The sequence below is a fragment of the Phycodurus eques genome, chromosome 11 (genome assembly GCF_024500275.1).
Source record: "Phycodurus eques isolate BA_2022a chromosome 11, UOR_Pequ_1.1, whole genome shotgun sequence".
Taxonomy (NCBI): domain Eukaryota; kingdom Metazoa; phylum Chordata; class Actinopteri; order Syngnathiformes; family Syngnathidae; genus Phycodurus; species Phycodurus eques.
Window position 1 is genome coordinate 17,287,545 of NC_084535.1, and position 27,503 is coordinate 17,315,047.

The following is a 27,503-nucleotide window of genomic DNA, read 5'->3' on the forward strand; positions in this document are numbered from 1 at the left end:
ATTGTTACAAAAATAATTGACCAAACAAATTTCAAAACTTGGAAAAAAAAGATTAAAAAAGGAGATTTCCTCTTGTAAAGATGGAAAAATAGATGTTTCCTCTTGTAAAGACATATCCTACTCTTTCATTGTGTAAATGATATACTACATATAATACCATCTATATTACAGTTTTTGGTCAAGGTGCATTTTCTCCAGTAAAGGATATTCCCATTCTTTTTCACATTGTCTAGTTACCCAACATCCTGTAAACAAGGACAATACTGTACATATAACACTTCATCTGAACTGTATTTCCTCTAGTTACGAACTTCATCATGTAATTGAGTAATTCCCAACCACTGTGCCATGGCACACATTATAATCTATATGTTCTTTGTTCTATCTTAGCCAGTGATGCACAGTGACAAGCGGAACAATTAAATACTCTTCCATTAACTCTTCGTATCCATCATTTAAATGTATATACTTTTTTTGTGACATTGTTTGTTGACATTCCGTGCCTTGGCTCAGCAAAGGTTGGTGAACATTGTTGGAAAGGATACGTATGCTTATCATACTATCATGAAGGAAATCTTCCCATTTCTTCTTGTAAAATGTGATCACGATGTTGTTTACACAGAGTAAAAAAAACCACAAAGACAGGGATACCCTGGGGGCAAACAAGTGTCGACTGGAGCCCATCTGACACATTGTGGAAAAACACATTTATCATCCATCCATAATCCTTCCTGCGTTAATCAACTGATTACCCCATTGCAGGAGAATTTTGAGCTCATTGCGTTAATTGCCAGTTTAGGTTTCTGTTGGCTCAGGTGCTGCATACTCCACATGCTTAGCTTCACAACTGTTGCAATTTTTTGTGCGTCAAAGGGAACAAGCAGGTCTTTAAAACATCAACAATGAAGCTGTGAAGAATATGAGATGTCTGCCACAAAACAAGCCCCAACACTCTGTATCCTCCTCAGGGTTTGTAAGGATTTAATGACACGTCAAAGAAGTAATTGCTAAATTATCTATTATCTATGCGGAGGTTATCATCTATGCTGATGAAAGCTCTATGTGACATTTGTATAAATCTTGGGAATGCAATGAATTGTCATATTGATGTGATCTAATTAGGCACGTGTAGTTTAAAGGATCATTTTGAAATTTTGATAATTTTCATCTTTGTACGTATAGCTGAATCACAATTTAGATTACCGTAGATTACATATTATGAAATGTCTTTGCCACAGTGAGTTTGGAATAAAATAACAATAAAAAAAGTCAAGAATCAAACATGATTTAATCAAAAAAAGAACACAGTTATATAGTCAATTCCTTGATCTAGAACTTAAAAAAGGCTTTAAAGGGCGGACAGAGATTGGTTGGTACAGGATTAAAAGTTGCAAAGTTTTCAAACCTCCTCTTGTTAAAAGTTGTGGCAGGACATGCTTTCCAAACCTTCTCATGTTAAGAAGATTTATAAAAAAAACAAAAAAAAGAAAGAAAATTTTTTTTTCTTTTTTTTTTACACTCACAAAAAAACAGCTTGCAGCTGGCAGTGAAACGTGGGTGGCACCCTGCAAGTCTGGACCCTTTTCTCAAGTCTTACGCAAAACATACACTCATATTTGAATCTTCACAGCTGTCTGCACTCCTTGCATGTTAGCCGTGTGTGAATTGAGGTACTTCCATCATTTACAGTTTCCAGATCTTGTCGTCGCAAGATTCAAGTGAACAAATATCTTTGCCCCTATAGTACGAGGGGAAGTCAAAAAGTAATGAGCCCAATTTTCCTCTGGCTTTATTTATTGCAATAAAAAGGCAATATACGCTTAGAAATAAAGCCCATAAAGAGGGGTTTTCATCGCTAAATTTCAATATTATCTTCCTTCTTCTCAACATCGACTGTTCATCATTTAACAAGGCCATGTATGCCAAGCTCGTAAAATTCAGTAGGCTACGCTTTTAACCATTTTTGTTTTGCAGCATCCTTAACTTGTTCGTCATCAGAGAAGTGCTGACTGCTAAATCCTTCTTTTAAAGGTCCCAAAAGGTCATATTCTGATGGTGCCAGATCAGGTGAGTGTGTGGGATGGATTATGGTAGTCCAGACAAAGGAACTGATGACTTCACAAGCTCTTTTGCTTGCCACGGAGGTCACTCAAAGCAGGAGCTTGTGCTTCACCTTTGATCCTGGACACCCACTTTTTGACTATGCTGTAGCCTATTGCAGCTTCCCCATACACATTTTGCAACCTTTTGAAAATGTTTAGTGGTGGTTCGCCCTCCAGAACACTAAATTCAATCACAGCTGTCTGCTTCTGACTGATATCCAACAATGATGTCATTTCCAAAATGGCTGACAGGAAGAGGACAGGCTTAAATAAAGGTTTTTTTCTAAACAAACCTAAAAACATGTATTTAAACTAAAAATTGAACATTTCAATGAAAAAAAAAAACTATTATTAGGAGTTTAAGTTAAATTGCTTATTAAATTACATTACTGTTAGACTGTCCCTCATATATATTCTATAGGCTTGTCGTTAATACTCCAGATGCATGTGTATCTTCAATTTAAATCCTCTTTTATCATATATTCTTACTTTTGTCAATATTTTATTTTAATAACTTATCTCTGGCTAGTATTTTTCTCTTTTCTTTATAGGGTAAGGAACCACATTTTGTAACGCAGCATTTAATACATCTGTGTCAGCGTCACAGTGTATAGAAGGCCATTAAATTGTGCAAGTGTACCTTGTGCTGTGGCTGGTTATTTCACATGGCCTTATTCATTCAATGCATTTACAAATTCTGTATATTTTTCCAACACAATACATTACATAGCATAAACTGGAGAGAATCCAAGGAGAACCGAGGATATTCTGGGTGCACGATCTTCTGGTACTTAGCATTTTTTGTTGATCAAATCAACCTGTGACTGCTGAGTGGGCACTTCCGTGGTCTAAACACTGTGTGTTCCAGTTCTATGTGGATTTGTGGTTGTGTGTGGTTTTGACACAGTCAAGTGAAGAGGTCAACAGTTGCATTAGCCATCCGGCTCAAAGTCAGTCTCGTTACAGAGGTCAGACCAGCAGGATTGTTTCCGTCGTGAGAACTTCAGACCCAGGCCGTCTCCCACCTCGTCCAGGTGGTGCAGCACCTAAAGACAAAGCAAAGGTTTCATAGTATGCTTGTGTGCTTGTGATTGAGCAAGGGCATTTAGGATGTACCTCGTCCAGCATGTCTCTGGTGTGGGCTGCAGACATACAGAAGCGAGCGCGGGCTTCGGTTATTGGCGTAGCGGGGAAGCCGACCACGACCACGGCAATTTTCCTCTCAAGCATTTCTCGAGCAAAAGCTCTGGTCAGTGACAGAGAAATAAAACCCTTAATTTGTTACATCCTCTGGTGCATAAAAGAAGATTCCAAACGACATGTAATAAGAACATTTGTTTTCCATGGAATGCTTAATTGCTTGATTTACTGTACATTTTGTTCCTATTACGCAAACAAAACAGTTTTCGTATGTCTCACTTTTGTACTGACTCTTTTGTCAGCTAGTTTGAATTGTGGCATATTTATTATCTCAGTCATGGAGGTCATAGTACGACTTAACCTGTTTCCATTAAATTTTGTACAGAAGTTGGGGTCGGTTTTAGGGGGCATGAGACAATGCACCTTCGCCATAAATACATACTGCCAAACATTTTGGGGGGATGTGAGAGGTTTTTAGGGGGGCTTCAGCCACACTAAAATAGTCCTAGCGATGCCCCTGGAGGAACCCAATACATTTTAGAGCAGATTGTGTCATATCTTTTGCTAAGATTGTGTGTTTTGCATTATTGTCAACGACAACATCAGGACATAGGCAGGAGGTGGGTGTTTATTCAGGAAGGTACATAATTTTGGTTGATTTGGCTGCAGTGAATGGTGATGTTTGTGCCCTACCCCACCTTTCTAGTTATCGTAATACATTTTCATTTGGGTCTTTGTCTCTCAACAGAAATCTGTCTTGTTGAGTGAAAAGACAGCAACTCCCTTTCAGGGATTGAAATGTTCACACATATCAACGTGCACTAGAAGACACATTATACCTGAGTGGGTTCCGCATAATAGCTACCTGATGTTTTCTCTTCAGTAGTCACAGATACGAGTCGACTCAAACAGTCCATACCAGTGATTCATGGAAACTTTTAAATGTGGGCCGTGGCAGCCGTTCAAATCACTTCAACATGAAACACGCTGATGTGGCTGAAAATTGCTTGTGACAACAAACAACACTGAGCATTTAATGCTTCAAAATGGGACCACGCACAGTTCATCTGACAAGAAGTGTAGCGCAGCCGGAAAAGAGGCCTATGTATACAACTGGAGCATCCTTACACCACTTTGCCTGGCATGTAGAGCAGGATGGGGACCACAGGGGAGTCCTCGTTGCCGTAGATGATGAAGCCCATTTTCTTCACCTTGGCCCGGAAGTATCTGGTGTTCTGAGACAATTGTCGGATGCGGCGCATGCCTTCAAGAAAAACAAAAAGAGATGAATTGCGCAAAATTTATGATGTTATAGTTTGATCAGTGTTTGATGGTAGGGTAGTTTTTGGGTAGATTTACAGAAAGAAAAAAGGATTTCCACACAACTTTGTAGATGGCTCACTCCAAAAGGCTTAATGTCGGACGCTGACACAAGTTGCGGTGGCCCTGTTAGGAGTGGTACTAGCCCTGTATTCCATGATATTCCATATCCAATATCCAATTTCCATATAAATCATAAGGGTCTAACCCTATTCTGGCCGATCATCAAGAATTGTTAACCTGACATGGGCAAAAATTGTGCGCAGTGGGGTAAAATGTCTGAATTGATTTAAGTTGATAAAACTTCCCACTTCTTCCCACATTCCAAAGTTGCATGTTTGGTCTATTGAAGACTCTAAATTGTCTTTAGTTGTTAATGTGAGTGTGAATGGTTGTTTGTCTATATGTGCCCTGTGATTGGCTGGTGAGCAGTCCAGGGTGTACCGTGCCTCTTGCCCAAAGTCAGTGGGTATAGTTTGGAAATGCGGTGCAGAAAATGGCTGGCTCACTGGAGTCCGATGGACATGTTTAGGATTGTTCAGCCTTGGTGAAGGTCTTTGCTTTAAAGATTTCAGCTAAAATAGACGTTCCCTCTGCCCTCCAACTGTCAGCAGTAACTAACGCAATGTGAGTTCTTATCTTATTATGTGAGGCCTACACCTCCATCTGGGCCTGTGCAGCCTCCCCTATGAAGTTGATGGTGATTACAACTCAGCTGTATCAGCAGATGGTTCAGTTTTGTTCACAGCCGGGTACGTCGTGCAAGCATGCAGTCCTTGCAGACTGCGACACATTTGATAGAAAATGCACAAACACGTTTGGAAGTGAACACATTTAATGCCTAAGTGTCACATGCATTTCAGGTATTACAAACAAGTCAGAAGTGCCAAGGGTGCTGCCCACTCCCTTCCATCACCCCTGTGTTCGCTAACAAGCCAGCTTGCTACGTGGCTGGCCCAGCTGTGCCTTGGAGCATGGTTCTGTTTAATTCTGATTACCTGGGAGCGCATTGGAAGGGATGAAGAAAGCATTTGGAACGCTCCTTATCTTAAATGGGGGACAACACATAACATGAAGGCACCAGCCCAGAAGCACAGGCCTATATTTTGTAGATTGTTCCTTTTTTGAAGAAGGCAGAAGGGGCGGAAAGTGGAGGGCAAGGAGGTCAAAAACCCGATACCAGACAATAATCGTAAGGAACGGGTCAGACTGTGCGGAGGTTCTTTTTGTCCGAGTTTCTCCATGCTTCTGAGCTCTCGTCCCCAGCTTGCTTTCAAGTGTGAAATTCTACGTTCAAGAGAAAAAAAATGAGCGGCGCAGGGAGACGGGGAACGATGAAACTAATCTGGCGCAGCCGTAAAGATAAATGAACACTTTGTTTATTAGTGATTGGGTGGACACTGGACTCTGTGTTTGTGAACGAGTGTTTGCTTGAAGACAAGTCTCTGCAGTTATTTCTTTTGGCTACGATAGATGCAAAGCATGTTTGGTTCAGAGCCAGACACTCCAACATGATTGCATATTCCAGAGTTGAGCCCGTCATATTGATTAAAGCGCTGCAGAACTTTAGGTGCACTGCCAATGACCTGCAGGATTCTGGTGACCTTTCCCCTTGGTTAATATTCAGCGGCACAAATTGGGCTGTGTTCTACCTGCGCAAGCCCAGTTCTTCAACCAGCAAGTCCTAACAACGCAACGGAGGGGGGGAAGCTGGGTCTTCGGTGGTACTGCAACTAATGACTACTTCCCTGCCCTTGTGTCTGATGCCATTAAAGCAGAAACTATTCAGAGGTCTACGGTTCCTTCAAACACACATGAAAATGATTTCCTCTATGTGAGGGTCACGTGTGCTGGGGTACTGCACGCCCTCCACCCTCTATTTTTTCTACCACTACAGACCCCTGTAATTGCTACCATGTTTTCCGACCAAACAGCTGTTAGTCTTCCCCTCCAGGTCTGGACTTACTCCTAATGCTAACATTGGTACAGTCCTCCGGATTCAGATTGCTTTTGTTTCCATAAAAAATATGCGCAGGTGTAAAGAGTTACATACAGACGGGCAGATAGTATTTGTCAAATCCAAGCCTAGAAATACCGATACGGTACTCACCCTCTGTGCTGCCATCCTGTCCTGTGATGCACTTTATGGCCCGTATGATCTGCTCAGCAACAGGAGGAGACATGCTCGAGGTGTACATGGCACTGTGGGACTGGCTACGCAGGTAGTCGACCAAATCCTGCAATGAAAGTCCGACGGCATGTCGATCACTGAAACAAATACTGTACATTATAAGGACCGAGGCCTGCTGCGAATACCGAAATTCCACGAGTAATTGAGGCCTCTCGTAAAAATGTTCATAACTGTCTCGAGATGCCACAAGATAGCAGCAAAGCACCACTTCTGTCAACTGAACTCCTCAAATTACTTCAACATACTATAGTTCCTTGGCACCAAGATGTCAAAAGATGGTCTGAACACAAAAACAGGGTATACTGTGAGTTTTTCAGCAAATAATGGAGGATAGGTTCTCTCAAACATTTGCGAATAAGTGAATTAGCGAATGCTGAACTATGAATACATTATATGGGGGTTCACTGTACTTAAAATATACATTGTCCTCTGCGTTCATTTGGCTAAGATAATGGAAGCAATCAGAAAAACACTGTAGGAAGCCAACGCCAAAGCACTACTTTTGTGTAAATGAAGCTCTTCAATTCACTTCAACATCATTACTTGCTACCAAGATGCCACAAGAAGGTGGGAAAGCACTACTATTATCAAAATGAAGCTTCTCAACTCACTTCAACATAGTCCCTTGTCACCAAGATATCACAATTTGGACAAAAACGGGTATGAGGCGAGTTTTTCAGTGCATGATTGGGGGATAGGTTCCCCCTCAATATTTGTGAGGAAGTGTGAATACCAAACTGTTAAATATGCAGGGGCTCACTCTCCTGAAAATGTACACTTTCCCCTAACTTCATGAGATAATGGAAGAAGGAAGAAATGCACTTCTCTGCAAAAACCGCCAGAGGAAGCCCAAGCCTTTAGATTTATAATTGCTTACAGAACCCACAAGATGGTGGGCACTACTTTTGTCTAAATGAAGCTCGACAACTCAGTTCAACAGAGTTCCTTCGCACCAAGAAGCCACAAGATGGTGGCAAAGCCCTACTTTGTCTAAATAAAGCTCCTCAACTCATTCCATCATAGTTCCTTGGCACCAAGATGCCACATGGATCATGGATGGAGCACAAAAACAGCAACTTGGCAAGCTTTTGAGAGCATAATGGAGGATCGGTCCCCCCCCCCTCCCAAAAAAAACAAAAAAACACACAGTAGGTGAATTTGCCAATACTGAAATACAAATATGCGAGGGTCATTGTACTTAAAATATGTACTTTCCCCTAAGTTCATCTGGCTGAAATGATGGAAAAAATGCACTTCTGAGCAAAAACCACTAGAGGAAGCCCAAGTTCACTCTACACCCGAAGATCAATCCGCAAGACGGCTCTCTGTTACCATAACGACCTACGTCGATGAGCTCTGGAACATCTCTCATTCTGCACTCCAGGAGCCAGAGCAGAACACTGAAATGAGCCAGAATGAGTCCTGTCGTGCTCATTATTCTCACATGTCAGCAGGCGATGACTTCTGCTGCTGGTCGTGAAGATGTGAGAAGCAGGATTGCTGCAAATCCATTTGATCGTGTGTCCTCAGAGTGTGGAAACTGCTCAGAAGTTGGAACGGGCTCAAAGCTATCATGGAATGTGTGGTGGCCAGCGGGTGCCGGGTGATGACACGTCGCTGGAGATGCTGTCTGGCCACCGCTTCCACGCTCGCCATCTGTCCCCGCTGGGCGGCGGCTGTGGCTTCCGTGTGCACGTGTGAGGGGAAGGGATTTAAGGGGAAATGCTCAAACGCGGGTTACAAATCCCGAACCAATGTGACATCTGTTTTCGTTTTGAGACTGGGGATTTTCACCACAGGATTTTGGTGTGACCAAGATCACCAATAAAGCTAACATGTCAGAGAAAAAAAACCTCCATCTCCAGTCTGGGGTGTGGAGTGACAGGTTAAGAGAGTCTCCTTTAGCTGCAGACACAAACAGAATTACTAATGTTGTAGTGCGCAGCCAAAAAAGTAGGAGCAGTGCCAAGACAAAATAACTTAAAAGGAGCGTAACCCTTGGCTTTTTCATGTTTTCTACCCTAATAAAATGCTACAAAGACGATTGTTTTCCAGAACCCATCAACCCAGAAACTCACCAACAAACAAACACCTTTATATCGAAAAAAATTCTCTCATGCTGGACTTTACTACAGCCAGCTGTCAAGCCAGGCACAGTGCTGGTACTTCAAACATGATCATGCCTGTTAAAGGCTGCGTTGTTAAAATCTGGAGCACAGTTCCGAGGCTGCCACAAGAAGGGGCTGGCCATCTGCCAGCTGTACCTTCTTATTATGGCTGAGCCAACATAAGGAAAGGACAGGAAGGGTTGCGTTCTCAGTACCTAATTCAAACAACATGGCTACTTCCTCTGCAGCATTCTAATCAAGTGCCACAAAACCCATGTGGTGATGTACTAAAGTGTACTTCTTAATGGAGTAAATTGGAATTCAAAAGCCTGAGCAACATTTGTTGGACGTATGCGAGCTTTGAGAGAGATGGGTCGTGACAAAGTGTGTGTAGTTAAATCTTAAACATCTTGTCAAGCAAACCTAGTTACTGTAAATTTGAAAAATCAGTAAATAAAAGATACATAGACAAAAAAGTTTATTTTCTTCTCTTCAGGTAGATCCATCAACAGACCAGAAATCCATCTTTTAATCCATATTGTGGATAGGAGTATGCAAATATCGGCCTCCCCAAAAGCGAACTTCAACTTCAAACTTCAACTTTCAATGTGCTGATTTGCGTTCATGCTTTCCTTTGTTATTTGTCACCTTTTGTCGGTCATTTTCCTCCTGTGTCAAGCTCAGCTCCTTCCCTTACTTTGACTCACCTCTACCTCACTGTGTCATTTTTGTCTGTGCGCATTTACAGTAGTTCCCCTGTTTCTATATTGACCTTGTTTGGTCCTACTTGTAACTTGTGTTTCATTTACCATATTTTTCGGACTAGAAGTCACACTTTTTTTCATGGTTTAGCTGGTCCTGCGATTTATACTCCGGAGCGACTTCTATATTAAAATATATAATTTCACATGGTCATTATTTTCACACTGCCAGCCGCGAGGGGGCGCTCTAGGCTTGTATGCCAGTCTCTGCTACTCCTATTTCTCCTGCGCCACTGAAAGTTTCAAATGTAAACATCAATTTATAAAGACAATTGATTTGGAGTGAGATCGAGAGTTTGGTAAACTTGTTATGTTATGTTGTTTATGTTATAGTAATCTGAATAACCAGATTATGTTACGTTGTTCTCTATTCTATTGTTATTACTATAACTAGCCTTTCAAGATGAAATGTCTGTTCTTGGTGTCTGATTTTATGAAATAAATATTCCCCCAAAAATGTGACTTATAGTACAGTGCAACTTTTCTGGGGTTTTTTTCTTTTTCATGATGCAGTTTTCGGCTGGTGTGATTTATACTCTGGAGAGATTTATAGTCCGGAAAATACGGCAATTATCTTCTCTGTGCTCGCTGTCCTCTGTGCTCCTATTTTTCGATTCTCTATAACTTTTCTCTTCTCCGGTGCAAAATAAAACATGACCCACTTTTGGCTATTTTCTACAAATGGGTCCATCTACACCCACCGTTCCCCTTTTCCACACCACCATGACCAAGAGCGTAGCAGTCATAGAGGTACTGATTTAATAATTTCTCTAATAGTATGATTGTTATGTTCTAGTATTTCACAGAGCTGCCACTTAAGATTTTTAATAGTTTCTGTTCTAAATTTATTACACCTATCATAACCCCACAGCGGAAAATCAAATTCCGCTCTGCTGTATTTATCGGTTGTACAGGACACAGAGACCCAGATTAGATGCATTTTGGCATTAAAGGAGTGACGGGGTGCACATACGGTAGCTGCTCCCTTGAGCTCCGTCTCACTTCCTTGCTTGAAAGTAGTCAGGAAGCAGACCAGTATCTTACCATCAACTAGTTCCAATTCATATTTGTCCATGACCCTCCGTGTCCAAAAGCCCAATTCATTACAGATGAGCTAATGATACCCCCATTTTAATATCCATCCATTTTCTGCTTCGCTTCTCCTCACTTGGGTATGCTGGAGCCTATCCCAGCTATCTTCGGGCGAGAGGCGGGCTACACCCTGAACTGGTTGCCAGCCAATCGCAGGCATAGAAAGGCAAGGCATAGCAACAGACAACCATTCGCACTCACATTCACACCTAGGGGCAATTTAGAGTCTTCAATTAAGCTACCATGCATGTTTTTGAGATGTGGGAGGAAACTGGAGTACCTGGAGAAAACCCACACAGACACGGGGAGAACATGCAAACTCCACACAGACGGGACCGGGATTTGAACCCTGGTCCTCAGAACTGTGAGGCAGATGTGCTAACCAGTTGGCCACCGTGCCGCCCATTTTAATATAATTTATAAAAATGTGTTTGATTTTGAAAGCTAGTAGCAGGCTTATTATGTAAAACAACTTTGTTGCTCAAGTTGCGTGACGAAGACTAGTGCAGTAAGAGCTGCAGTTCTTCTCACACATGGCGTTACGGTATGCATGTAGCATTCTCTTCGCCCAGAAAAAGTGAGTCACGGGACTGTGATGGTCGGCCACCCTGTTGAGTTAACATAGTCAAGCTGCTTGTATCCAATGTCATGTTCTTTCTATGACCGCCATAAACATAACTAATAAATAGCATGTTGAAAATAAGTAGCTATCATTGGCCAGATTTTTTCTGTGTTAATGTTAAGTCCGTTTCTATGCAGTCTACCTTACTGTGTAGTTTAAGATATCCTAAATATTGACTTTGTGCATGTCTGTGTTTTCTAAGAACTCTACTTAAAATGCTATTTGTATAAGAACCTGCAAAAGTAAGAATCACAACCTAAAACTGAATTGACACAGAAAAATCCACGAAAGGACATTCACCTTTTTGCCAGCAATATAGCCTCCAGCAGCCCCAAAGCTCTTGGTGAAGGTGCCCATCATCACGTCCACGTCTGCTGGGTTCACCCCAAACATCTCTGTCACGCCCCTCCCTCCTGGCCCCACTGCACCGATGCTGTGGGCCTCATCCAGGTACAGACATGCCTTATATTTCTTCTTCAGAGCGATCAGTTCAGGGAGTCGTACCACGGAGCCCTCCATGCTAATGTCAAAGGATGGGGTTAAAGAAAAAAGTTTGAATGCAATGACAGTTTGGACATAATTATGTATGTTGTATAAAGTAACATCAGATGCTGCAACAATTGGTGAACATGCAGCAAATCAACTCCTGTATAAATGGCAAAAACACATATTGTGCGTTTGTATGTATATATTATCATTCAAAGGGACTGAGCAACTCATGCAAAAGGCCAAGGAAAAACAAGCCCTCAATTGAACAAGCTCAGAGTTTCGGCTAGTCAACCTTTGTGGCTCCATTTAGCCTTGATTTGGAGCTACTGAGCAGATGGAGACACACTGTTCTTTTCAACTCTCTACCTAAATTGACACACAGACACTAAGTCTCTGTTAAGACCACCTGGAAGCCTTTATTTAGCAAGATGTACCAACTGACATCAAATAAATGTCTGAGAGACAATTGCACAGTGTAAGTGTCAGGAAGTGTGTGTGGCGTAATAGCTACTGACCTAAAGATGCCTTCCACCATAATCAGGATTTTCCTCCAGGGTCTGTGGGTCCGAGGCTGCCCTGAGCAGATTGAGTCTCTTAACTCTTTCTCTAAATGGACCATGTCTTACACGCGCGCACACACACACACGCACACACACACACACACACACACACACACACAGATTTTACAACGGTTACTTTGTATGCTATAGAGGAGCAAGCTTTAAAATTATTTCAAACCAAAATCATTCATACCCTCACCAAATTCCAAGTTATTGATATTTCTTCTTCTTATTATTTTTTTTTTTTTGATGAATGGGTATCTTCTGGGCGGCACAGTCATAGAGTGGTAGGCATGTTTGCCTCACAGTTCTGAGGTCGGTGGTTTGAATCTGGGCTATGGCTATGTTTTACCTGTGCTTGCGTGGGTTTTCTCTGGGTACTCCAGCTTCCTCCCACATTCTGAAAACATTAATGTTAGGTTCGTGGCAGACTAACAGGCCTTAGGTGCAAATGTGAGTACGAATGGTTGTTTGTCTAAATGTGCCATGCAGTGTTGGGGAGTAACTAACCAGAACATGTAACCAGATTACGTATATTTAATTACAAAATTTCTGTGGTTGTAATCCATTACATTACTCTGAGATAATGTGTATTTAAATTACAGTTGCTTTTGAAAATATCTGTGATTACAAGTTTAGTTACATTTGAAAAATAGCTGCATAAGCTCTTCTTCTTCTTTTTTTTTTTTTTTTACATCACTTCTCCCCTCGAAAGCCAATGGTTGTCATTGGCTCTCTCTGGTCATGTTCCATTCTGCTGTACTCTCAAACATCCATCCATCCATCCATTTTCTATACCGCTTATCCTCATTTTTCCAAATATGAGCTCGAAGCGCCACCTTGTGATGTAACCTATTAGTTTTTCTGAGATTGTGAAAAGTTTAGACTCATAGTTACACTTTAACACATAAAAGAACATTGACTTTTGAAAAGTGTCATCGTTATCATTTTGGACTTTTTTATTTTTATTTTTTTTATTTATTTATTTTTTTTTAAATGGCAAATTCACTTCACTATTAAATTGTGCACATTTAACATTAGGTCAACATGGTATGGTAGTTTTCCAGATAATGTACACATATAATGCAAAAAAAATATATGTTTTGTTATCAGTTTATTATTTGTGTAAAGAACAAATATGTGGTCAATTCCAAAATAAGTATCTATACTTTTAATCCAAATTTTAAAGGATCATCATCAGGAACATCATTGGGTCCTGTTGATGCATTAATTCAAAATTAAGAGTAAAATGTAATGAAAATGTGACCAAATGGAATTAGTTATATTACTTTGGCAAAGTAATTGAAATACTTACACTACTTTTACATTTTCAACAGGATGACTTGGGTAACTGTAACCAACTATATTACCAAAGTAATCATCCCAACACTGGTGCAATGTGATTGGCTGGCGACCAGTCCAGGGTGTACCCGGACTCTCCCCCAAAGTTAGTTGGGATAGGCTTCAGTACACCCATGGCCTGATGAGGTTAAGCGGTATATATGGATGGATTGATAGGGTATCTTCTGACTGGAAATGACACAAGAAAGTGGAATTTCCATTATTCATTATGAAAATTGTTAATATCCCTGACAATTTTAAGGCAACGCACAGTTCTTAAATGATGCTGGATTTTAAAAAAAAACAAACAAAAAAACATAACCTAGAGTAGGCTAGGTTATGTCTCACAAACCTCTCTTATTGACTGGAAAAAAATTAATTGAAATAAATTTGACCAGGGTATGAATAATTGTTGAGCAAAAATAGAATCATTGACTTGAACATTACTTTATCTAAAGTCATTTCGTAAAATAGCTACAATATGTGGATTGACATCGTATACGGGCAACTGGTTAGCACATCTGCCTCACAGTTCTGAGGACCCGGGTTCAAATCCGGCCTTGCCTGTGTAGAGTTTGCATGTTCTCCCCGTGCCTGCGTGGGATTTCTCCGGGTACTTCGGTTTCCTCCCACATACCAAAAACATGCGTGGTAGGTTAATTAAAGAGTCTAAATTGCCCGTAAGTGTGAATGTGAGTGCGAATGGTTGTTTGTTTACATGTGCCCTGCAATTGGCTGGCGACCAGTGCAGGGTGTACCCCGCCTCTCGACCAAAAAGATAGCTGGGATGGGCTCCAGCACGCCCACGACCCTAGTGAGGATAAGCGTTGCGTAAATTGGATGGATGAATGCATATCGTATAAGTCACGACATGCAAAACTCAGGATTCCATGCTGGTGATGGTTAATGTTACTTATTCAACTCACCAGCAGATGGCAGTATTCAACAACTGTAGTTATGACACGTCATAAGGGAGCTCTCATCACCCTGATCCTGAGACCTAAATCCGTCACAGACCAATAACAGCCTTACTTACGAGGAAATGGATGCTTTTCAGATAATGATGCTGCCTGGAAGTTCAGATTACTACTTCGAATTTTACCTGTGTCGTCACACTGGGGACCAGTCAGATTTGACATGTAAAAGATTGTTTGCCAGTGAGGAATTGATCTGAGATCAGGCAAAGCCTCACGTGTCGTACTGGACAAGCATTCTTCAAGATATGCGCATCCATACAATGATCGTATCAATTTGACTGAGCATCAATGTGCTGCAATGCTACTGAACCTTCCACATACAGCATTCCCACAGCAACGATGTTAATCTATGCAGTCGCAAACATGTCTGTGATGACACAAGACAAACACAGACCAGTTAACCGACTTTTTGTACGGGGCGCTTGTGTTTACAACACAAGGAATGTCATTGAATGTTAATGATTAATCTGGGGTGTGGCACAGTGGACTGGTATAGCCCTATTGGTAAATATGGGCCTGCCTCTTATAACAGTAAGAGAATGCACGAGCAGTGAGTGCAGGAGGTGCGGAGGCAGCAAGAGGTCATTTGTTGAGGTGCCTGAGGGCTCTTTGCCCTGTGAGATCTGCTTGGAAATACTTGGCTTGTACCTGTCACTAAGCATTTAGTGCTAGTGGACTGTCTCGTTTGTCCTCTCGACTGACAGAGCAGCCGATGTTCCTGATCTGAGCGCAGCAAATGATGCATCTTTCATGTTTAATACGTCCTTATAGCCTTTGTTGAAAAGCTACTCGTGCTTTGACAAGCTAATAGCAGGGTGAATTTCAACAAGATGACATTTTCATTACAAAACACATCCAGATTTTCCGCTGATGGATAAACACTGTCGTGACTTTAAAGTGAACCTATTTCATTAAAGCCTTTGCAATTGCTGATCCAAACATAGAATGTTAAGTAGGTCTTTCCTGAGGCAAAGCCAGTGCTGCAGATGAAGTAACGTTTTCCTTACAGCGCTAATAGTTTGGAATTGATAGATGGTAATGACTCGAGTAGGGGTACACGAATATATATAGGACTGTACAAGGGTCCGTGTAGCCTTTCCCGTATAAAGGTTAAAAAGCACTTTTTAAGCACTCAACACGATCAATTTCCGTGCTTCCTGCAGTCAACAGCATTGATGAATTAGATGCTTTTATAAACCTTGCATACTCAAAAATATGTTATTTAATCAAAACAAGAGTTGTTATGCAATAAACAAGCAGAGGGACAGTAAATATATTTTCGTACACATTTATGGCCATTCACTTCTCCATCTTGCAGGTAAACAATTCACTCAGATATATACTTGGTAATGAAATACAGTAATTATAATGATTAACAAATCAATATATTTAAAAGTGACGCTATTTTGAAACCTTAAAATCCAATACAGTATAACTAAATTCAATGCCGTAGTGGGCACAGTGGTACAGTACACACAAGCCTTAGTCATGGCAATCCTCCACACGGGCATCAGGTCAAATGGTCAAAGCAGCTGCGACTTACTGTTGTGTTTGAACACCTTGACGGTCGCTCCCGACAATCGAGCCCCTAAGATGAGAGAAGTGTGGTTGAGCTCATCACTCAGGATCAAACAGCCCTGAGAAGAAAAAGTTGGAAACTCAATTATTCTTGACTAAAGAGAAGAAATCACAAAATCCAAATTGTTGCACATGAGCGGCTACAGTGTGTCCACAAATTCGCTTGAGAATTGAAAAAAATGTCGTTCCAAAGCAATTGATGAAATATGTTAATCAGATTTGTTCCATGTACGTGTACTCAGTGGTGATCATAGTTTTAAATCACATTTAAATGTGTGCGTTTCCGCAACCCTGTTGATGAAATAGGTTCTGTTAACCCCAGAAAATGGTTACGGTACTTAAGAAAAGCCATGGTAATCATTTAGTAACTGACTTTATGGACAGCCTCTATTCGTGTTTAAATTGATTCAAGGTACTGCAAAGCCCTCTCCACTAGTTTAGTATATATAACATTGACACTCTAATAAGCATTTGACATCATACTGTACATTCAAATGAATTCTTATTGAGGGTGTGCTGACACCATCTCAGTGACTGATCCCCTCCCTTGGGCCTCAGATCTAACTGGCCTGTGCCCTGGACCAACAGCAGCTGTCACTCTAATGAGAGGCCTGTCTGGGCATCGCCTGTCCCCGTAGGTCAGAATTGGCATCGTGGGTTGACCCTAGCCACGCCCGCAGGGTTACAGTGGGGGCTGCAACCTCTTGAGCTGCATAAATGCTGCCACACTTTCATCAGTTCAACAGTCCCCTTCGTCCTGTCCGGTCCAATCACGGGTATCCATGATGTGCGTTGCCTCTGGTAACCTGTGACTGTCTGCGTGAGCTTGACTGGTACGCCGACAGCCAAGTGTATGGCTAATAATACCCTTGAGAGGTGCTCTTAGCAAAAACGTGCCCCTACTTGTCAATGTATCCGAAGGCAACTCTGTATACCCAGAGACTCAACCTCCTGGCAACTGTTATGTTTAATTAGGATTATTTTAATTAATGGGATGAGTCGGGATTTATTCAGAGCTGAGTTAAGTTGACTGTTATTTATTAATTTAGGCCATATGCAAGAAAGCAGCAAAAAGCTTGGCTAATTACATTACTATCTCCTTTGTTGCAACATTTGTTGCAAGATTTCCTTTGTTATGCTGTGTCCCATTTACAGTATACCTTGCCAACAAGTGCAGGAATGTTCATAGAGTTGGTGGCAAAACCCATCCCAAACACCATGGAGGACTCCACTCCAATGAAACGGGCCACTAGATACTCAAGCTCGACATGAATGTCCAGGGTACCTTCGTGACAAAAATCAAACAGTTTAGTCAAACATAACATTATTCATACAATATGTCAGGCTCCATGCAATCCATCCATCTTTTTATTGTCTGACTTGACAGTTGCAGTTAAAAGCAGACTACATCCTGGAATGGTCACCGATCAATCACAGAGTGATTGCAAATAGCAAGTGGGAATTGCTCCCACCATTACACTGCCAACGGCGTCTTGCGTCAAGTTTAGTTTAAAAAAAATATATATATATATTTTTTTTTTAAATAGAGATGGATAAAAGAGATCGTTTAAGGCTGAACTTTAACTGCACTTCACAAGATATGCAAAGATATACAATCCTTTTTCTCCTGATAAGTAAAATTACAAAATAGTGCAGCAGCACATTTTGGAAGCAAATACGGAGTATGGACTTACGTACACAATATGGCAATGCAGTTCTGTTTTTACAGTGATGTTGATTACGTTCAAATCCATAAAGTCACATTGATTTATGAGTTTCATCTACTTGGCTGAAATCCCGAGCGCACCTTTTTTCATCAAACAGCAGTAATAGTGGATGTTGTCTTCACAATCTTGATAATGCTCTTCATGATCAAAACAGAGCCTTAATATATTGAATCCTTTGAATCAGATCTTATTAATGTGTGTGTAGTGAATGTTTTATGCCATTGCAATATCCACATTCAGAACACTGAACACAGCATAGCAATAAGAGAAAAAGATCATATTTGCGTCGTTTTTCTGTTGTTTATTGACTTTCTTCTTTTATTCAAAGCACGTGAATTAAGTTGTCTTTAAAGTTTTTACAACCGGACAAAGAAAAAGAAGTCCCACCTTGGGCCAGTTAATGATTTGCATATACAACCTTGACTCACTGTCTGTCATAAAAGAAGTGCCTGCTTTTTTGACACGTCGGTGAAATGTGCTCTGTGGCTATACTGAAAGATTTCCGTTTCAGATTAGCCATTCTTCTAAATGCATGTATCAATACCTACGTAATGAGTGTGGGATACGTCGAACCATGAGTTATTCATCAAAACAACTCTAGAAATGTTTGACCTTGGCCTTTTTCCACCCCTGTTCAAATATTTTTGTGATATTACTAAAATGAGACCAAGATAAATTGTTGCAAAACCTTTCCCACTATTAATGTGATCAATAACCTGTACAACTCAATTAAAACAATGTCATTGTTTAGAGGTTGTTAGTAAAAACAACCAACTGATATATTGTAGTTACAAAAGTTCTGGGGATGGGGCTGTTTTCACAATTAACCAATTGCATTGAAACTCATGTTAAATGGGAGTCAGCACACACATGCCACGATTTAAAGTTCCTTTAATAAACCCCAAATTAATTTCAGATGTTCTCGTCGGCTTTTCCTGACATTTGCTTTGCTTTCTAGTAGTAACGGGACAAGATTTCCCCAAATGCTGATTCGGTTGGAATGGCCACTTCAACCAGAGTACAATGCAACAAGAATTTTGAAAATCAGATAATGGGGTCTGCCAATAGAAAATCTGGTCAAAAAACGCCTTCAAAATTGAGTAAAAGACTATAACTATTGTCGCTCAACATATCTCCCCCAACCTTTCGTTTTGCCTGCTACTCGGGGAACAGCTTCTCTGATTGGCTGACAAATTTCAGTTAAAAATATCCACCAATAAGATTGAAACCTGTTTCAAACAGGCTGACGTTTCAAACAGTGTCACTTGCCCTAAAAACTTGACTTAAATAGCGCAAATGGAGCAGTGTGGGCAGTAGAATAGGTTATGTGCTTTAGTAATCAATTGTTTTTTTCCAGAATTTATCTGTTATAGAGAATTTTAGACGCGTTTGAAGTGCCCATTCCATGTTTTTTTTTTTTAATTCCACAAAGATGGCGGCCACTTGTCACGTTACCATTTCTTCCCTCTGAAGCTGAGGGAGCTCTCTGTGGACCATGGCTTGTGCTCTAAGACGTGACTTCAAAAATATCAAGAAAAGCCTACTAAAACATCTGAACTTGATTTGGGGTGAATCAGAGGCACTTTAAATGGTGGCAGATGTCTGCTAACTTCCATTTAAGAAGAGTTTGAACGTGATTGGTTGATTCAGACCACAGCCGTATCCACAGACCAGATTATTGAAGTTGTTGGTTTTTACTTCCCCTCTTAAAAGAATAAAAAAAAATCCTAATTTGAGTTGCATATGTAACATTAATGGTGGAAAAAAAAGCAATATTTTTCTTAGTCTGATTTTTTTCCTAAATATTAACAACTGGCATTTTTAACAGGCGATTGTAGACTTTTTATATCCACTATAGCTCATGTGATACCACTATATTGCATTTGTGTAAATGGTGGGCTCAGGTTTTTTTTTTTTTTTTTTTTTTTTTTAACTTCTTGAGTTCAGTGAGACTTTGCAGCAGCCACCAGACCACGTACTGTCTCGACTAAACAATCTTATGACCAGGCCCATGACATCAAAGTACGCCTAACTACAAGTTGAGCATGCGAATGAGAATTACTTTTATCAATTCCTTCCATAGTTTGATGTTGCAACACCAGAACACCACTGTTCTTTGTCCTAAGATTTCTACATAATTTGGAACAAAATTAGTGCTGATTTATATTAAAAAAATGGACACAGGAACAATCGCTTGAGCCATACCTTGCCACACCTTGAGACTGTCTCCGAGGTAAATGACGTTGTGACAAGATCCCCAAGAATGATGGTTACATTCCATTGAAAGACATGACATGTCAAGAAAATGTAATCTTGTCTGAGACATGAAAATATTTAGTAATGGATGCTAACTGAGGTGTCATGGGAGAAATACTTGTTATTCCTTTCATTACCAGTCTTGAGGGAAAGGGAAAAACAAAAATAAATTATCAAAATGAGTTATGGATAGGCGGCACGGTGAAAGACTGGTGAGCACATCTGCCTCACAGTTCTGAGTTCCTGGGTTCAAATCCGGCCTCGCCTGTGTGGAGTTTGCGTGTTCTCCCTGCACCTGCATGGGTTTTCTCCAGGTACTCTGGTTTCCTCCTACATCCCAAGAACATGCATGGTAGGTCGATTGAAGACACTAAATGGCCCGTAGGTGTGAATGTGAGTGTGAATGGTTGTTTGTTTATGCGTGCCCTGCGATTGGCTGGCAACCAGTTCAGGGTGTACCCCGCCTCCCGCCCGAAGATAGCTGGGATAGGCTCCAGCACGCCCGCGACCCTGGTGAGGATGGGCGGTGCAGAAAATGGATGGATGAAATTACGGATAAGTATATTTGGGCATTTTAAAGGGGGTAGAAAAATACATTGCATAAATAATAACCACTATGCAATTAATTCCTCTTCTTTATCGTTAGCTTAACAACATTTGATTATCTAAGTCCCTTTTTAACAAGAGTTACTTTGCCTTGATTCAACCATTGTGGATTAACATGACCTGAATGACTGACGAACTACACAGACATAAAGAATAAACACAATTTCTAGCAAGCACATTGGTATTTTTTTGCTGATATTGTGACAGTAAATTAATAATGCCTTAGGAAATATGCTATTAAGCTAATTACGCTATTAAATTCTGCTGATGTTACGATAAAACCACTGCGTAGTGTCATCTCACCTAAAAGGTGTCATAAAGTAAACTACTAACAACAGGGTGCCTGAGATTAAATAGTTTTCTCAAACCTTCCCAAAATGCAACCTGTTTGGCGAGTTCCTGCACCATGTTTACATTTCAGCAGCAGGCTGATGATGGTCAGGCGTCCGATTTCATCACAGTAACGCTGGAATATGAAAACACAAGATACCAGCACGCAAAGCTTCTGCCACGCCATCAGAAACTCGACTTTTACACGATCTTGTGCTATCAGAATTCATCTGAAGCTCAAAATGCCTCTCTTTGATCCAAGTCACGCTAACACTTTTCACATGTGCTCTTTTTGCATCCCACCCTCATGTCCACACTGTTTCATAAAGTTCATAAATTTCCCCATCGCACAGGACGACCTTAAAATGATCTCATATTGTGCCCGAGCGGTACATAATTTAACAAAGGGTGAATAATTCATACAACATTGCAGCTACTGAGAGATAATTAAACTTGCAGACAATATAAATCACCAGAAAGATAATAAATGACGGCATATGTGATGCGGGAAATGGAGTTTCATTTCTACTTTGCGACGCGGCATATTCGTGCTCTGTCGGTGTTGGAAAGCAGATGCACACTGATGACTTCTGAAACCGTGTGAGACACCACCATCTGGATTAATGGCCTCGCTCAAACTAGCTCGACAGGACAAGAGGCGCCCTCATTATTGAATTTTTCTTTCCCATTGCAACATTGACCTCACGCTTACCTGTTTCCTGCCGTGTGCTACAAACGCCGACCCCATACTGGTGTGCTTTGTCTGCCACCGTTTCAAGGTAATCGGCATTGTTCTCTGCAAACCCGAGGTAGTTGTAGGAGCCCATGTTGATGACATTGTGTATTGCCCTGCCCGTTAATCTGCAAGCAATTAAACATTAGGGGATCTATTAATATTTTAGTTTGTTTCCCCCTACACATAGATTGCTTATATTACACTCTATTAAAAGCAAATGTCCAATTATATAGAAGTTTACATTATAAACACATTACTTCACTGGTGATTTATTCATGAGATGTGCAATAATAAATGCGTATTAAAGAAGGAACACTATCTCCTCAGATAGAGCATAATTCAAATCACATCGCATCTCAAATTGGAATTAAAACTGTCGATTAGACTAACTTCAAAAACATCAGTGAATAAATGTCCAAGTGATACAGGTAGTTAAAGTATCCATATACAAGTTAATTCAGGTTAAGTGTACATTTTTCCTAAGTATTCAGTTTCATGAATCAACAGAATACTTCTTTCAGTTCACTCCAACAAAATCTACCATCTCTTTAGCCATGTACGTTTTAATTAAAACATTACGATCCCTGCCCCATTTCTAATTTAGTTTCATTAAAACCTATAATCAACAATTACACCTATTCTGTCACTGATTGTGTCATTTTCGATCTTCACGTTGCTCTTGACTTCAGATTTTCTGGAGCTGTTAGGATGAGCAGAACTATTTCAAGTGTAGGGGATAGTAGTGTATAGGGTAACCTGGCCGTTACAGCCGCAATAACTGATAATGTATTGTAACTGCATTGTGGACGACCATAATAATTACTGCTGGTCCATTTCAAACCTGAGCAGATGGAAGCACAATTACAGTGCAGTTGATTAACCAAGAGGTAAATTAAGTTGGTAAATTACAGTTTTCTCAATACGAAGTTTCAACAAGTCAGCAAAATTGAGGAAGAACATAGCATATTTGGCCCGAGAGAGCTTAAATATCGCTACAAAAATAGACAACTGCGGCCTGTGATCTGCACACACAAATGTATCTGTGCTGCGTCTTATTCCCATCAAATTAAAAGCATAACATTATCCCAAAAAAAACTCACTTAAGATGTGCATTCTTTGTACATACTGTACATTGTATTTGTCGCCGATAAATCCCATTCTCTTCTTTTTATTGCTCTAATGTCCTTGCTGTAGTCTGTGAGAAAATCTTCCGACAGCTTCTACAGAAATTCAGGCTGAAAGACTGGACTGGTTTGTCAAAGCTGTCAGTACCTGAATGTCCAATTGTAGTCATCAGAAACTCGCTCCATCAGGTCGACGACAGGCCCTGGCAGGCTGCATAACGGCCGGTTCCAGTTGTCTCGTACTCTCATGTACAGGTTTCGGGTGTAGAAGTTCTCAAAGTCTTGGTAAAGTGGTACAAAATCCTGGAAGTAGATACAGTCATACTTTAAGATGTTGCCAACTGCCATTAACATTTTTGAGCATGTGATTCAACAAAACCAAAGTCATTACAGCCTGTTCCAAGAAATGGATTCCATTCAACTGCCCACTTGCAAGTTGCTTTATTATATTTGATACCTTCCACTATGCCAGTGATGTGATTAAGACGGTGAAAACAAAACTATGCGCATTCCTCTCATCACTGTCATTGTATCGCTTATCTTCAGTTAGTCACTCGTTCACGCGTCTGTCTCTCTCGCTCTATTTACTCAACTCGACAGTCAAGGCAGATCCACGCAGAATTTCAGTTCTGTTCTGTTCATTTCACTCCTACGCCCCCAATTTTCATACAATCCACAAGCAGATGTATGTTCACATTGAGATAACTTTTCCTACAAATTGGCGCTTTACACATTAAATATATTACTTGTTTCATTGCAGAACGTTTCACTGCATCACCCTTTCTCAAGTCCGAGATTGCGTTGAACTCTCATCTCAACTGCATGGCAAAACAGTGGCAGTGTTCCATGTCTTGTCCAACATATGAAGCACATAAACAAAGTGGTGTCTTGACTCCTCTGAGATTTAATTAGGTCTTTAGCAGAATCTCCCAGTGGTGTGCCGTCTCACCCCTGGCAACATTCGCGTGAAGAGATACAGTACATGCATGAAGTAGGAGAGCAAACATTGAAGATAATTGGGGCAAAACAATGTGTTGAGATGCAGGGCAGGCGCACGTGCATTTGTGTGTTTCTGCATGACGTGTGTATGCAGGCAATATGTTGATGACTGAAATGACTGCAACATACCTTCTGTTCCTCTCGTTCCTGTGCGAGATTGCACTTCTCTAAGCCCACAGCTCTGAGGAAGTCTCTGAAGTAGCCAAAGAGGGTGACTATGCCAAATCCCATGTATGTCAGGACAGCCACGTGCATGGGCGCCTTTTCAAAAACTTCCTGTCTGTGCTGGCCAGAGGTGACTTCTGGACCCCGGACATGTTTCTATACAACAAGAGACCAACATGAGCCGTCATATATTGTGATCTAGAAAAGATAGTGCAGCACCATTTCAATAAATATTGACTACCCTCTGCTCTTTTCTTTCTTGGGTTTGAGTATGCTTCCCTAAACCCACTGTTTTGAGGAAGTCTCTCAGGTAGCCAAACAGGATGACAACACATGAGCGCAGGTATAATGGGACAGCCACGAGCATGGGCACATGTTCAGAGGACTCCAGCGTGTGCTGCCCGGAGGCAGCAATCAGCTCTGACCCTTTCTATACAACAAGAAGCCCACATTATAATTCAGACAAGATACAGCATTATTTGTGTGGCTTGATTTCAAAGGCAGACTAAACTTTGCTAAATGCAATGACAAGAAAACAATACTATTATGATTATTATCACTATCCATTATGCAAGTTTGGATACACTCTGACAGCAATTTGTCAAGTTAGGTATTTTTGTCAAGGTAAATTTGTTTGGGGATACATGTGATGCTGATTTTAAAGCTTAATGAGTGGCAGGAACCCTAAAAAGTAGTATTTTGTAGTAAGTGGTTGGCCAAAGTGTTTTTTCCCCTGGCATCGCCTCAGTTGGTGACATGAGCATGAATGAACTGTAATGCCAAAGTAATGATGACAGAAACATTATGTCAGTCACTGAAATGTTAACAGTGCTCCAACATGTCAATAACCCAAAAACTGACCGATACTATGTTCTATTAGTCAAAATCCAAGGGAGTGGACACCCATCCATTTCCATTTTCTGAGCCGCTTCTCCACACTAGGGTCGCGGGCGTGCTGGAGCCTATCCCAGCTATCATCGGGCAGGAGGCGGGGTACACCCTGAACTGGTTGCCAGCCAATCCCAGGGGAGTGGACACACTCAATTCAAACATGTAAATCCAAATTTTCATTAAGGTAATAATGTTTGTCAGAGATTGTTTTAAATGTGACAAGCTTGAACAATGCGTTCGAAAGCAGCTGACATTAGCAACGTCTAACGAAGTCTATCGTCAGCAGGGGGGGGGGGGGGGGGCGCACTGGGACTGTGTCACGGGGGTGACAGAACTTGGCACCGGAGCCACCGTAAAAGGAGTGGCCACAGTACGGTGAATGAGACGAGATGCAATAGTCGTGCTGACGCATTGTGTTTTTGTTTTCTGTTAACAGGTAAATGTGTGTATAAGGTGTATGAATACATATTGATAAACTACAGAATTCTATCCGACAATAGTTTGAGATGTCTTCAGAAAATGGTATGGGAAGTACAGATGGCTATCGGCGGGAGCTGCGTTCGCCGTGTTAGCTACACTAGCTGCAACTGTTAGCAACGTAGCATATGTGAACTTCAAGACTCGTGGTGGTTGTTAAGATGTGCTAAGTTCATAGAATGCATCGTGACAGTAATAGTAATGTGTTTCTTTGCCAGTTAATACGGCTATATTGATGTGAAGTCCAAGTTTAAGGAACAATATGTATTGGCGCTAAATGCTAACTCGCGGAATTGCGTCATTTCCGGCGTTGTGTTCGAACGTCACGATAAAGGCGCACACGTGTGACAATGATAATAGTTAAGGAAACGAACTGTATTACTGTAAATGGATGTTATGTATGATACAATGTGTTACAAAGTGTATAGTTGATACTGTTTCTTAAGTGAAGGCATAAGCCACTGTTACGATAGCCAGGTATTGTGTCTACATTAGAAATAGGCACCGGAGCCACCGTAAAATGAGTGGTCACAGTACGTGAATGAGACGAGATCCAATAGTCGTGCTGACGCATTGTGTTTTTGTTTTCTGTTAACAGAATCCCCCGGTAAACAAATAAAAATGTGTTGCACTTGGATGAGCTCTGCCCCATTCTTGTAAATGTAACAATAGCATCAACATATGTTTCTGTTCGCAGACAATTGTATAATTTGTTCAACATGAATAAAGTGCTGTTTAATTTACACACTCAGAACCATAATTGTTACTATGGGTTCGTTCGGAAATTCACTCCAAACGTGCTCTCTACACTTCGCAACGTTGGGAAACTCAGAGCGTTGTTGGAGTGTGCAGTTCGGTGGTTCAGAGCGCACTCCCACCGTTCTGACTGAAGACAGCGGCCGGAGGCTCAGGCACGACGATGTTTACAGGCAGAACTGACACATTCAATATGGCGGACGTACTGACGTATCCCTGCCAATGGCCAACGCGCTCATTGTTAAATTCATAGAAAAATTGAGCGGACTCTGCCTCTCTGAACACTGCACACTCAGGGAGCATTGAAAACGTCAGATTGAATTTCCGAATGTACCCTAGATCACATTTTTGTTGGCCCTTCATGGCTTTTCCTAAAGTTCAAAAGCTACAAAAATGGATGTTTTATCGCTGCTTTTGAACCTATCTAACCCACATATATGGCAAAAATAAAATAAAAATCTGTGTAGTGACAAACCATATCCACATTAACCCAAAATAGCATAAACAGGCCAATAGGTGGAACAAAATCAGTGCACCCTAACGATGCACAGCAGCAGCAGCCTTTCCACAGCCTGGAGGTAGTGGGAATGGTAGTGAGGCTACCTGCTTTGGTTTGGAGGTAAACTAACAAGGGCGGGGTCGCTTCTACTTTAGGACACTTTAACTGTTTACATTGTCGTTTCTTTTTTTTTTTTTTTTTTTGCGCAATCAGCAATGACAACAAAGACGATCGCTCAAGTGTGTTTTTAGAGGTTACTATGGATAGCCAAAAAGTCATGTCGAAAAGCTCGACAACGCCCCTCTTCAGAATATAAAATACACTTATAACCCAACATTAGCAAAGAGGTGTCAGCTGACGTCATAGAGGGGGCCGTGTCGGGCAAAGTATTTCAAGGTTGCGTCGTCTTGTCATGTTTACGTGCATACTTAGCGTAGCGACATCTTAAAATGTTGTGTTTGCGTCCATACCTTTATGGTGTTGTGATAGTTGTGTACCTCTTTGCATTTCAGTCCGTTGTGCTCCCGGTGCGTTAACGTTTCCATGAGGAGCCGGTCGTACCATCCTCCCACCTGCACCATGGCGAGTGTGTTGGCTGTCAACTTTCAGCAGGTAACAAGCTGACCGACTGACTTCCTCCTTGTGCCGCGTCATTG

General features: G+C 41.1%; 1 protein-coding gene across 3 annotated transcripts; it reads right to left on the bottom strand.

The window, feature by feature from the left end:
- Nucleotides 1-1,271: 1,271 nt before the first annotated feature.
- On the bottom strand, nucleotides 1,272-27,503 carry sptlc3 (serine palmitoyltransferase, long chain base subunit 3). Of its 3 annotated transcripts, XM_061689473.1 has the most exons (13): nucleotides 27,318-27,503; nucleotides 24,466-24,654; nucleotides 24,189-24,380; nucleotides 23,209-23,363; nucleotides 21,913-22,061; nucleotides 17,442-17,566; nucleotides 16,247-16,340; nucleotides 12,341-12,446; nucleotides 11,637-11,856; nucleotides 6,673-6,799; nucleotides 4,371-4,506; nucleotides 3,219-3,348; nucleotides 1,272-3,148 (listed from the first exon to the last, which is right to left on the bottom strand). In XM_061689473.1, exons 1-13 carry the CDS (start codon nucleotides 27,426-27,428, stop codon nucleotides 3,035-3,037), a joined length of 1,848 nt encoding a protein of 615 aa, XP_061545457.1. In that variant the 5' UTR covers nucleotides 27,429-27,503; the 3' UTR covers nucleotides 1,272-3,034. The 3 variants fall into 3 exon arrangements, 2 of the variants coding, with proteins under 2 accessions (XP_061545457.1, XP_061545459.1); XM_061689475.1 differs by lacking the exon at nucleotides 24,466-24,654 and having other exon boundaries at nucleotides 27,318-27,497; XR_009769411.1 differs by lacking the exon at nucleotides 1,272-3,148 and having other exon boundaries at nucleotides 3,261-3,348; nucleotides 4,108-4,506; nucleotides 27,318-27,502.

Coding starts and splice junctions, on each gene's coding strand:
- sptlc3 (XM_061689473.1), bottom strand. CDS start 27,428: ATGGTGCAGGTGGGAGGATGGTACGACCGGCTCCTCATGGAAACGTTA. Junction 24,655..27,317: donor ACTATCACAACACCATAAAG/GTATGGACGCAA, acceptor CTTGTTGTATAG/AAAGGGTCAGAGCTGATTGC. Junction 3,349..4,370: donor TACATGCCAGGCAAAGTGGT/GTAAGGATGCTC, acceptor GTCACTGACCAG/AGCTTTTGCTCGAGAAATGC.